The 13579-nt window shown below is 36.1% G+C and overlaps 1 protein-coding gene across 3 annotated transcripts in view; it reads right to left on the bottom strand.

The window, feature by feature from the left end:
- The window catches only part of SEC24D (SEC24 homolog D, COPII component), a 108102-nt gene that overhangs the window by 31414 nt on the left and 63109 nt on the right, over positions 1-13579 (bottom strand). For all 3 annotated transcript variants that reach the window (XM_086704316.1, XM_025921731.2, XM_086704317.1), the window contains exons 10-11: positions 11532-11647; positions 4247-4371 (exon numbers count right to left, since the gene is read on the bottom strand). In XM_086704316.1, coding sequence (XP_086560442.1) covers positions 4247-4371; positions 11532-11647 — 241 coding nt within the window. The remainder of the gene's footprint in view (positions 1-4246; positions 4372-11531; positions 11648-13579) is intronic.

Below are 13579 nucleotides of genomic sequence, written 5' to 3'. Positions count from 1 at the left end.
AAAGAAATCCAAGATAAGGCCTTAATCTTCCTGAAAAGAGTATAAGGCATGAATGTTTATTTAAGTCTACACTTGAATTGAGTGGTCTAAACTCTCTTTAATGTTTACCCAGGTTTCTCTTTGTCTCCCTTCCCCTCCCCCTTCCAACAACACTTCCTGATTTTCATTGGTGTATACAGCAGTGCTCAATGACATGACGGCCACAAAAGATACATGCCGTTTTCTTTGATCCTTAGATATCAGTAAAACTTATTTTGCTTAGGGACAATTTTTTTTTAAAAAAGAACTTAGTATGCTTAGCTCCTAAACTTTGTACATAGCATAGTTACTCGAGTATGAGAGAAAGGAAAATAAAGTACATAGATGAAAGTATCTGAAGTTCAAATTGTTGATCCCACTGCAGACTTCCCAATTTCAGCAGAGTACATGATGACAAACTATTGACTTTAAACTCTTTATATCTTCTCTACTTCCTTTGCTAATTGAAGGTATTTGTTCTTCATTGTGGCCTTCATGAATGGGTGGGCAGTTTAAATAGATCCTCATAATCCGTTCCAAAAGTACTTGGTAAATGTTTATATTACGGACTCTTAGAACATTTTCAGAAATAGTACCTAATCCTTTGTAACTGCACATACACAGACTTATACACACACACACACACACACACACACACACACACACACACACACACACACACCCTTGAATATCCTAAACTGGATGATTTCATGCAACTAACCATTATATGATACTGTACTCATGTTCTCCCTGCCCCCCTATTCATTAGAATTTTACTCTTTAAGACCAAGCACAGATACTCTTCGAAGCTCTCTCAAACCTCCCCTGATGCTACCAACCAGAAGTTATTTCCTCTTCTAAATTTCTACAAATCATTCTCACTGGGTTCTTAGTATATAGTGCCTGTTAGTTAACATAGCATGAATCCTTGACTATAAATCAATAAAGTCTCAAAGTTTATGCTCCCTGCTCCTGAAGGGTCTAGTATAACGCAAAGAATTAGAGGTTTGCTCAGGATGATTATCATGAAGGTGAAATGCTGTATTTATTTAGGATGGCAAGTTAGAGCCCAGATTGATAAACTGATTGTATGCATCTTTTCCCAACTCCTGTTTAGTGATGCCGCCTTGCTAGTTTAGAATCAGCAGGGCTGGACATATTTTACACCACAGGAATGAGCAAACATGATAGTAAAGGCTTTATTTACTTGAGATCCAGTTTACCAGCGCACCACTGGTTAAGCTCCTATTTCCGAGTAAACCTTTTATTACATAAGGTGATAAATGTCCAGCAAATCCCAAGGGCATTTATTCTCTTTTAATAGTTAATTTAGAGTCAATTAAGGCAAAAGACACAAAAGAAAAATTACAGAGAAGAGTCTGGATTGCTATTTCCCATTGGATTTGAACATTTTCAAGTGATGGGAAAGGAGTATCCTGGGATTCACAGGGTTCACTTAAAATCTAAATTAACATTTTTAAAAACATCTAATCAGAACATTTCACATTATTGCAAAATATTATAACATGTTTTCATGGGAACATATTTGTTTCAATTTGTTTGAGAAACAAAGAACTATCTTAAAATTTTCTTTTCAACAGTATAACTGCCTTGTTAAATCATGACCAGAAGAAAATGAAATCTCAGCCTCTCCTTCATATTAATTCTATGCAAATTTTATAAAGGTATATAAGGGATATCACAGAAAACAACATGTGTTTCTTCTTCTGTTTTTCAATTACCACTTCCCTCGACACTTGTCCTTATTATTTTAATGGAATGAATCCGACAGAGCAAAACTGAAGATGTTAGTAACTGGATGAACTGGAATATTCCAAAGTCAAGCATTTTGAAAATTTTTGCTGCAGGAGCATTAAAAACAACAAGAAAAAAACCCGATTGCTTGATCTGAACAACAGATAAGATATTTCAAATCTTTTCTTTCCTGTTTCAGAGAAGTCAGACAGAAATGACATCTGGCAAAATCAAAGATGTAAATTCAAAGTTAAATAGTAAAGAATGGGGCCTTTACTTTTCAAAAGATCAGCTAAGAGATGAACATACCTTAGACATTAATCAAGACTTATACTGTGCTTTAAAAACACTATTTGGCATATTACCTGGTTCAAAGAAGTAAATCAAACTGATGGCTATCTTACAATAAAAAGTATAAAATTATATATCTACAGATCCCGAAATAAATTTTGGGGAAGAAAAAAAGCAACCAGATTTGTTTTAAAATCGTTTTATTGTTTTCTCCTATCTTTTTGCTGAAGCCACAATCTGCTCTCCAATGAGATATAAGTCATAATGACATCTCAGGAAGGAGTGTGATTTCATAACTCATATCAATAGGTTATACACTTCATATCAGCACTGTGTTGAAAAGGAGTTAAGGGTTGGCAAGGTAACCATGAGAATAGTATAGTCTAATTTAACCAGTTTGAGAGAAGGGAAAGAAAGAGACACACACCATTTCCAGAAATGATACTTTTCTTTCATATGACTCAAGCTCCAACTTCAGATTTAGAATTAAAACAGCCCTGTGAGAGAAGTCTATTATAAAGTAAGTCCTATTCAGCAGAAAGTCCACAGTTCTCAAGTATCCGGGAGAATGAAGTAACAGAAACTAGAGTCACAAAGTGTCAGCAGGCATCACATGCCTTTCTTATGCCCCATCTTCAACTTGCTCCCAGCTCATTCTTCATTTTAGAATTCAGTTTGAAATCACCTCAATGTTTTTTAAACATCCCCAACTGCTTTTCCAAACCATCCTTGAGAATATTATGACTTTAGCTTCACAGATACAAACAAAACTACTCCTGGGAGGTCCAGAGTTCATTCATCTGAGCCTCACATGCACCAGTGCAGCAGCCACATGTGGAATGAATATAGAGGAATGGACACCCAAGGACTCAGGGAGCCCTAAGGGCTATGGATAGCCCATCCCTCAAAGCATCCCTTTTCAGAACAGAGATCATTCAGGAGATACGGAGGGGTGGAAGATGCTGAGACTGGTACAGACACTAGGTTTCAGATGATATTTCTTAGACTCTTTTATTTTCTTTTTTTTTTTTTTTAATTTTTTTTTCAACATTTATTTATTTTTTGGGACAGAGAGAGACAGAGCATGAACAGGGGAGGGGCACAGAGAGAGGGAGACACAGAATCGGAAACAGGCTCCAGGCTCTGAGCCATCAGCCCAGAGCCCGACGCGGGGCTCGAACTCACAGACCGCGAGATCGTGACCTGGCTGAAGTCGGACGCTTAACCGACTGCGCCACCCAGGCGCCCCGAGACTCTTTTATTTTCTTAAGCATGTCTCCTCTCATAAAGGAAGACTTTCTCCACTCCCAGATCTCCTTACAGGATGGCAGCTCCCATCTTAAATAACTAGTTTGGGGGCGCCTGGGTGGCACAGTCGGTTAAGCCTCCGACTTCAGCCAGGTCACGATCTTGCGGTCTGTGAGTTCGAGCCCCGCGTCAGGCTCTGAGCTGATGGCCCAGAGCCTGGAGCCTGTTTCTGATTCTGTGTCTCCCTCTCTCTCTGCCCCTCCCCCATTCATGCTCTGCCTCTCTCTGTCCCAAAAATAAATAAACGTTGAAAAAAAAAAATTTAAATAACTAGTTTGTATATTATGAAAAATAGCCATGTTTGCTGAAATACCTTTCCACCTTTCCTTTTGTGCACTGCTCCCTGTTGTGGCAAGGAAAGTGATCTACCTTATGCTTTAAGTCATAGGACCTAGAAGCAGTAAAGTGACAAAGGGGTTTGACAGTGTATAATACAGGAAAAAAGGAAATTTGCCTAAAAAGCTACCATGTCTGCCATACGACAACGGTACAGTTTCCTGGCACCCCTTAGAACTCTACCTACCACATGTCACAACTAGCAGTTTCCACTGAAAAACCAGCCCCTTTGAAAGTGGATAACAGACTTCCAAAGTCTTTCCCAGCACACTGTTGGGATTCTCCTTATAATTAAAATGTACTCTGAATGTTGTTTACCATAGCATTAATTTTTATCAGTTTGTTTCTTTTGCTTTGCACAAAAGATAACTCTGACTTTTTAAGGACTCAACGAGCTGGTGGCTGTTTAATTTAGAAATACTTACCCAATGTCCTCATTAGCAAAAGATATCCACGGGGCATTCAGCACTTGCTTTCTGGCCAATAAATTAATTCAGTAATATTGTGCAAATTAGAAAAATAATGGCAGTTCCCTTACTTTGGAAGTTTTTCCAGCACAGTCTTCAGTTCTTCACATATGAGCTTCACAAGTCCATTCTTGATGTTACTGTATGAAACATCAATCATGAAGATAAAGGCTGGTGGGTTGGGAGGCTTATTTTTCTATAGGAAAGCAAACAAATCACATAAATGTAATTAAAAAGTATATACATTGCATAACCAAATTAAAACACTCAAACCCTTGAAGATATCATCAAACTTTTCATTTAATATTTTAGGATATAACATCTGGGGAATTAAATCATTTTTTAGAACACAGTCTCTGATGCTATAAAAAAGAATAAAGCTGTTTGTTTTCCAGGGTACGACCTGCGACACTCTATTGAATTTGCCAGGATTATGATATCTAACAGTGAAGCTTCATTTTGGTAGCACCCTGAAGACTTCCTCACTACAATTACCCAAGGGTGAGTACAGTCTAGTGACCAGCCTTGCTTACAACCCTCTCCTTCTAAGAAGAGGTGTGTCTGGAAACTTGACAAATTGTGCCCCCAAAGAATACATACAATAATTGGTATTTGTCTTGAAACTAGTAGAATTTCATTAACTGGATCATGCCATTTTCAAATCTCTTCCTTTGTAAGCTCTCTCAGTTTTAAGGATATGAAATTGTATACTAAAATATAATTGTATATTTTAAAATTGTACTATATTACCAAATATTTACCTATTCTTTACATATTTATGTTAAAAATAGAATATTGGGCCTTTTCTCTATCTGTTTCAAACAATCACTACAACATAAAGCAGCTGCTATATAAATGTTTGATAGCTGTTCGTCCTTTTACTGGCTGGTGTTCAAAGAGCTCTTAGGAAGCGATTATTCAGTTAGGTCTTACAAAATATTTAGAAAACAGCCTCAGGCAAATTTAGTGACTAAAAAAAAAAAGAGTTAAGGTTAATTCAATTTTTAACTTTATGATAAATGACAAAAAAATGTTCCAAAGTAAAATTGTCTTTTAACTATTATAATTATAAAATTAGATGAGGATGTCTCCAATTCATCTACTGGTTCATTCTCTAGCCACTACAAGCTTAGAGGTAACAGCCTTCTAATAAAAGTCTACCATTTGAAATAAGAAAAGAAGTGCAGGACTTAAAAATCATCAACATAGAAGCTTCATTGTTTTGCCACATTCAAAATCAGGCCAACAAAGAAATGAAAGAACTCTACTGCTGTCTATCTGAGCAACTTTTTTGCAAATCATTCCTGATTCCCACCTAATCTAACTTATAACATAGACTTACATTAATTTAAATCAAATAAAAATCATTCTCATTTCCATTAATTAAACCAAAGCCTCTTTGTGACCAACCCAAATGTGTGTTACCATTCTGTGATCTCTTAAGTTCAGCATTACTAGTTCCCCACTGAACAGTTTCCATAAATCTATGGAGTCCTTCACTGTAACTTGTTTTCTACGTATGTGAAACTAATTCATCATTCCTCTAAATGATATTCTCTTCCAAAATCTCTATCAATAACATCACTACACATCAATTCAAAGGCTTAAAAACATAAAATTAGATTTAACTATTCCTTTTCTTTCAACCACTGAGTCCCATTGATTATTCTTTCAAAATGCTTCTTTTACATGTTTTACCCAGTCCCTACTCTTAACCATCCAGAAGCTTGTCATCTCATGCCTAGAAAACTCTAATGACTTCATTATTGGTTGTCTTTTTAATCAAGTACTCCTTTTAATCCAGCTCGCTTTGTACCGTCAAGCCTAACAGGTATGAACTTTATAAAACCCTGGTTTTCCATGATACTTTACCAAAACCGCTCTGTTAAGGGTCACAGACCTCTTGACTGCAAACGAATGACTTTAAGTAAAATCCAGCTCTCATCCCTAACTCTCTTTTATCTATCCAATTTTAGGCATCACGGACCATTTTCACTTTTTTAGCTATCACAGCACTGTGGTGTCATTTCCTCTCCCACTTTTCTGACTGATTTTCATTTTCTTATCTTCCTCAAATGATATCTTCTCTTTTGTTACCACCTGCTTTATCACAGAAATCTCTGTGCACCTCTTTTAACTAGCACCTCTATATAGGCAACTCCTCAAATTCTTTCTTATCATGGTCTCCTTTCTGAGCTCCAGACCAGCACTCCATTTAACTATAGCACACCTCCACATAAAGATCCTGTCAGCATCTTCATTCAGAATTTTGTAAGTAAGACAACATTTATCCCATTACATTCTTTACAGAAAGCATAATCCTCAAAAGTAATCTGTGTTTCAAATCTCATTTTCTCTGTGGAATTGTCCACCTTCCTTACCGTCCGTAACCAGTTAATTGTGAAGCTTTTCTGGTTCCAGTACCCAAATTTAGACCCTCATTTACTGTTTTTAAAATTATTTCTCTTTTTTACAGTAAGATTTTTAAAAGATCTTATGTATGTATGTATGTATGTATGTACGTACGTATGTATGTATCTTTGAGAGAGATAAGAGTGAGCACACGCATGTGAGCTCAAGCGAGTGGGGAAGGAGCAGAGGGGGAGACAGAGAGAGAGAGAGAGACAGAGAGAGAGAGATCTTGAGCAGGCTCCACCTCTAGCATGGAGCCTGACTTAGGACTCAATTTCACCACCATGGGATCCTGACCTGAGCCAAAATCAAGAGTCAGATGCTCAACTGACTGAGCCGCCCTGGTGCCCCCCAATTTGATTCTTATTGTGGTAAAATATACATAAAATTTGCCACCTTTACTATTTTTAAGTGTACAGTTCAGTGGTATTAAGTACATTCACACTGCTGTGCAACCTTCACCACCATCCATCCCCAGAACTTTTTTATGTTGTAAGACTGAAACTCTATGATCATTAAACAATGACTTACATTCCCTGGTCTCTCCAGACCCTGGCAACCACCATTCTACACTTCTACATTCTTGTCTCTATGAATCTGACTACTCTAGGTGCTTCATATAAGTAACAAGTAAAATCATAGTATTTGTCTTTCATGTGACTGGCTTATTTCATTTAGCATAATGTCCTTAAAAGTTCATCCATGTTTAGCATGTGTCTACATTTCTTTCCTTTTAAGGCTGAATAATATTCAACATATGTATATACAACATTTTGTTTATCCATTTATCCGTGTATAGACTCATGGACTCCTACTCCTTTTGGCTATTATGAATAATGCCACTATGAACATGGGTGTGGAAATATCTCTTTGAGACTCTGTTTTCAATTATTTTGGGTATATTCTATTTTTAACTTTTTGAGGAACTGCTATACTCCTTTTATTTTCTCCTGCATGGACCACTGCATTAATTTTCCAATATCCTTCTGTCTCCAATCTCTTTCCTCTCATTATACAAACTGCTGTTAGAATAAATGGTCCAAAAGACAATACAGATCACAGTACCACTGCCTCTGAGGACAGGATGTTTACTGAGTCCTCAGAGTCAAGCACAGAGCATGGCACAGAAGAGTGCTCAATACTGCCAAATGAATGAATAAATGTATGGATGAAAGGATTAAGGAAACAACTTCCTCTTTACCTTTAAGGATCCTCATGACTTACTGAATTAACATAAATTTCTCTATGGCCTGGCATTTAAGACTCCCTATAATATCCATTTAACCAACATGTATAAAAACCAGGAGATCACAGCTATGATGCCAAACCCAGTGGAATATAAAAAGTTAGTCTGTATCTCAAAACAACTTCCCAGCTTTACTTCCCATTATTTCTCAATACACATTCCTTCAACTAATTTAAGTGTTTGCCATTTTCAAAACATTTCCTATCCAGAAGTCACAGTCTAATGGGTCTGGGCCAAGAATTTGGCCAGAAAAGTATTTTGTTTGGCATAGTGTTTTAAAAAATATTTGAATATGAATGTGTTTTGGGGGAAAGGGAACATACTCTCCAATTATCCTAGTCCCCATACTAACTCCACATCACTCATTTACAATACCGGCCTTGCCCTGAAGAAAGTGGAGTAAATGGCAAGTCCTCTGCTTCTACTGACTATTTAGTTTTCTCTTTCATTTCCACATGTCCAGACTCTGCTCCTGGTATAACCAGCTCCAATATCACTTATCCCTGATCCTCCAAATCATACGTTATCGCTTGTCTGTTTTGTTATGGCACTGTAATTATTTGACTCTTACAGCATTTATCATATTTGGATTTATATCATAATTATACACTTACCAGGTCTATATATGGGAAATATCTTGAAATCAGGTTCACTATCTTGCTAGCTTTGGTATCCCTCATAGCACATAACCAAGTGTTTTGGACACGTTAGGTATTCGTTAAATATCACAATGAATTAAAATTAAGTGGAGGGGTACCTGGACGGCTCAGTCCATTAAGCATCCAACTCTTGATGATTTAGGCTCAGGTCATGATCTTGCAGTTCATGAGTTTGGGCTCCATGCTGATAGCATGCTATCAGCCTGCTTGGGATTCTCTCTCTCCCTCTTTCTCTACCCCTTCCCTCCTTCCCTCCCCTCCCCCTTTCTCATTCTCTCTCAAAATAAATAAACTTTTAAAAATAAAATAAAATAATAAAATTAGGTGGAGAGATGATATCTTTATTTAGAAAAGAAAAAGGCTGGCTTGGAATGGGGTTTTATATTTCAGGTACACTTTGTATGTAGATATATTCTGTAAAATTTTACATGAAAAACTTAAGCAACAGAGCTGGGATCTTTTCTTCCAGGGGAGCACCATGGTGATTTTCTAAATAATTGCTTACAGATCCACCCTATACTGATAAAGAATAAGGACATGCCAACACAGTTTTCAGTCTGGCTCCAGCACTTTCTATGTGTGTGATTTGAGTATGGCATGTAAGAGCTCTAGGCCTCAGGTTCCCCATGTAATGGTGGTACTTGCCACATGGGGTCACTTGAGAACTAAACGAAACAACACATAAAAAGCACTTAGCACAAGGCATCACAAATAGTAAATATTCAATCAATGCTAATTTTATTATATAAAATTGGTATCAAGATAAAATAAAATTACAGAAAAATGTAATTTTGTAATTCTCCTTTAAGTTTGCAGTTAAAAATTAGATGGCAAAGTTAAATAAAACCTTTTTCATTGTCCAAATCCCTAAAGCAACTAATTATTATACATTATTTACATTTTTAATTATAATTAAATTTGAAGATACTTACACCATCTTTTATTTTAAACCTTATTTGGAATAATAAAAGGTAAATTAAGCTTACAAAAAAATTCTTCAAAATGTATATAGATATTTTTTATTTGGTTCCTTGCCTGCTGGGTGAAATTTCCCATCAATTAGACATCTGGAATGTTTCCAGATAACAGAGTTTGAAGATACTGAGACTTTTGTTCCCAGAAATAGATTTGACTCTCTGCCTGAGTTTCTACTAAAAAAGCATAAAATCAAGATAATATAGCCTTTTTGGCAGAGAACTAGTAACTGAGAGCATAGTTATTTTTGTACCATGGTTGCAAAGATCAATCAATAAATTTTCCATATCACTAGTTATAATGGTTTTATTACATTTAATTAGAATGCAAGTATTTATGGTCTACTTAATCATTCACCTTCAGTCAATACCAGTAAAGAACAACAGTAGTTGGTACTTTAGGATTTTTTTGGTCTGTTATAAAGCATGTATACCAATAATGTTCTTGTGTTTCTCAAAATATGTTCAAAGGTTACATTTTGAATTAATAAAGTATTAACTCTTCTTTAATAACTCGTTATAGGTAATGTAGTGAAAAAATCATACAAAACACTAAAATACATGCAAAGTTATATTAACTGAAAAAAATGTAAATCCAATCAGTTCAAAACACTTCTATTTAGGAAAAATGTTCTTTGCAACTTATACTCAATATGTGGACTAGGCCTGTAGTAAACACCTGATAGAATCCTGTGGGTCGGAGGCTGTTTTCTGAGAACTGGGCATCAGTAGGCATTGATATTTGGAAGGGGAAGTAAGAAAAAAAATCATGATGACTCTTTCTTCAGGTCTACCTACATATGGTACTTCAGATATAAGCCGAAATCTGAACTGACTGATACCCAAGAAAATATTTCCAAATCACTGAAGAATTTTAAAGGCCTGCAAGTTACCCATAATGATGTCACTTTCACTGTGACATTGGAAAAGGGAAATGGCCAGTCCTAGGAATAGTAACAGACCTGCAAATTCATTCATTCGTTCATTCATTCATTCCACATAATCTGATCAACTGTCTTTCCTGCACTAGACACTGTGGTAGATGCCATAAAGACAAGATTCTTATCACGAAGGATATTGAAATCTATGAAGAGGGAAAACATTTAAGAAGATTTAAATTTCATGGAGATAACTGCAAAAACAAACATATGAACCAAATTCTATGGGGAAGAAAAAAAATAGAAGACTTAGTAAATAACTACCATAGTGAAATCAAATAAAGTTGTGCATGTGCACACATGCACACACACTCACATAAAATAAAATTTCAGCTGGGTATTACACAAAGAGTAGGAGTTTGCTACGTGGAGTATATATAGATGTAATAGGAGGATGCAAAGATAGTCTGGTCAAAACAATCTTGTCTAAAAGCATGGGGATGTAAAAAGGAGTGATGAGTTCAGAGTACGTGGTGAGTGTTTTATACAACTGAAGAGATAGCTGAGGTGGGCATATGGAGTCCAACAGTTAATGTTTTCTTATAAGGAAAGATAAATTTTTGAATTTAATTTTTTAGATTAAGGACGTGAGGAGGAGTCTCATGCATACATCATAAAGGAAAGAAACCAGAAGCCAGAATCCCAGGCTCTCAGATAGTCCAAGGAAGATGCTAAGAGCCTTAAATCATTGTGGTGACAACTAGCGTGCAGAAAGGCAGTAAAGAAACCTGTCATTGTCCTATTGGCCATATTGATTGAGCTTCTGCCCTGAAAGGGAGAATTTTCTGAGAGTATTGACAAAACAAAAAAAGCAGAGGCACTATATGGAACTGTTGCTTTAAGAACCCAGATTACATTATCTGATAGGGATATAACAATTAAATTACTGTTTTCTATTTCTGACACCACTTTTTAGTTTTTAAAAATAATCACTGCACTGAGCAGTTTGGCAATTTAATCATGTCAACAGCCTAGAAGCCTTGATCTGCGTCTGAGGCATTTCTACATCCCCATGACACCACCAAAATGCTTTGGTTGTGAATCAAGAGTCAGTTCTTTACATATGAAAGTTATTCACTTGAATTTGACATCAACATATAAACAGTTGAAGTCCTGGGAACACTTACTCTGCAGTAATCCAAAGTAGCAACATATTCATAAGATCCTAGAGATAGTTCCGGCTTCTCATAGTGGTCCAGTCTTCTCCCGATGTGGTCCAGATGTTGGAAATAGAATGGTGGAACTAATAAAAACAAAATAAGAGAGGAAATCTTTTGTTTTCATAGCACAGACAACTTAATAAGTTCTTAAAATTTATTATGGGAGGAAAAGAATTAGTTGAGGAAAAAAAAGTATTTTAAAGCTAGAATGTAGTATATTCTAAATATCCACTATTTAAAAAGCATGTGTTGGAAAGTACAAAGGTTTTCTAAAAAATCCTCTTGCAAGTTACTGATGACACATAACATTTATGATCTGGACCACTGTGAAGAAACAGGGGATAAAAGTACTGGTGTTTTTTAGTTGTCACAAAGAAAATTTAACTACCCCTATTTAATTACCTCTTTTAAAAGGAATTCTGGCTTTTCTAACTATTTAAATTTTCAATACACCTAACAGAAATATACATTGGTTATTTGGACTGTACTATTAACTACAATATTTATTATCCTTTAATTAATAGACGTCTTCAGCCATGGAAAGTTTGCATGGTAATCTTTTAATGTTTGGGCTTCAGAGTAGAGAGGATTACTGTATTAGGGAAAGACTATACCACTAAGACCTCAGCTAAGGAACTCTTAATTTGATTCAAATGTCTAAGAAGGTTAGTTCTGGCAAAGACCTGGAAGTCATCCAACAGCACAGGAACACTTATGAGTCACACACTGAACACTTGGACAAATATGGCCTGGTATCTCTGTGAAAACAAACTCCTGTTGCCTTGAGATTAATAGGGCTGGCTATTAAACCACTGACAATAGAAGTATTTAGAATAACCAGCAATACTCTGGCTTTAAGCGTTTCATAAAGAACAACATTTTCATTTGCAAAACCACAGAAGTAATATGTTTTCTGTTAAAATGAACAACTCAGTCTACTTTATTTTTAGTTGTGAACTAACACTTACAAGACTATTTTCGCAGTTTGGACTTAAAAATAATCACCAAGATTTTCCTATTTTCTTACTATATCATGGCCATTTCTTTTAAGCAAGTTTTATAACATTCTTATGTATATATGGATCTCTGAATTTGGAAAATTCAATGTTTTGAAAAGATTAGGGAAGTGGGAAACTAACAGTCTCAGCTGAGATAAGTAAACTATGAGGGCCTAATCCTGCTATTTTGTTACTTTTAGTTGAGGTAGATGATGTTGGCTATTTAGGATTATGGTGTGATAAATTCTACATAGTGTAACCTATAGTTAAGTTTCATTCACACATCTACATGTAACGCATGAAATTTTTCCTTTTAAAATGAATTTCACATTCATTAGCATTTAATATTATCTGTTGTGTTTATAAGACAAAATTCAAGTCACACTGTAAATTATGCACTACAGTTGTCTCCTACATGCCTTTTGACCCCACATGCTTCCCACTGTGTAATCTCTGGACACTTTGAAGGGAAATAGAGTGAAACCATGTGATCAAGCTTGCCGGGTTCTTTCTAACTTCCATAAACCTCTGTCTTCTTTAGACCTAAATGAAGAATGCAGGTGTCAGTGTAAATCTATGGGAGTCTGGCTCCTCTTAGGGACAAATGTTTGAGCCTAGTATGAATAACCCTATAGGAAAATGAACATAGCAGCCTCCTAGGAGCGAATACCCAAGGAAAGAGAATTCATTACGGGGAGATACAAGAATTCTGAGTGGTTTCTCTACCAGGAAGTGGCTGTGCTCTGAGCTGACACTTTGGGTGTGAGGCCAGTGTGTTACACCAAACTGAGGATCTTGGATCTAGAAGCCACATAGATTTCTGATCACCTTTCTAAGAAAGTTGAGGGCTTGGATAAAGACACAGAGATGTGGGTGATTTTGGTGGAGGCATTTATACAAATGCTGCAGGAGAGGTCTCTGCCTTCTCATCACTCTTCCCCAAAAAAACTAAAGTATAGGGAAATGAATTGTCACAGGGCTCCTGAAATCCAGGTCCCAACATTAAGTAGTAGACAA

The sequence above is a fragment of the Puma concolor genome, chromosome B1 (genome assembly GCF_028749965.1).
Source record: "Puma concolor isolate L17-30 chromosome B1, mPumCon1.1.hap2, whole genome shotgun sequence".
Lineage (NCBI taxonomy): Eukaryota > Metazoa > Chordata > Mammalia > Carnivora > Felidae > Puma > Puma concolor.
This window is presented reverse-complemented; position numbering and strand designations above follow the sequence as displayed.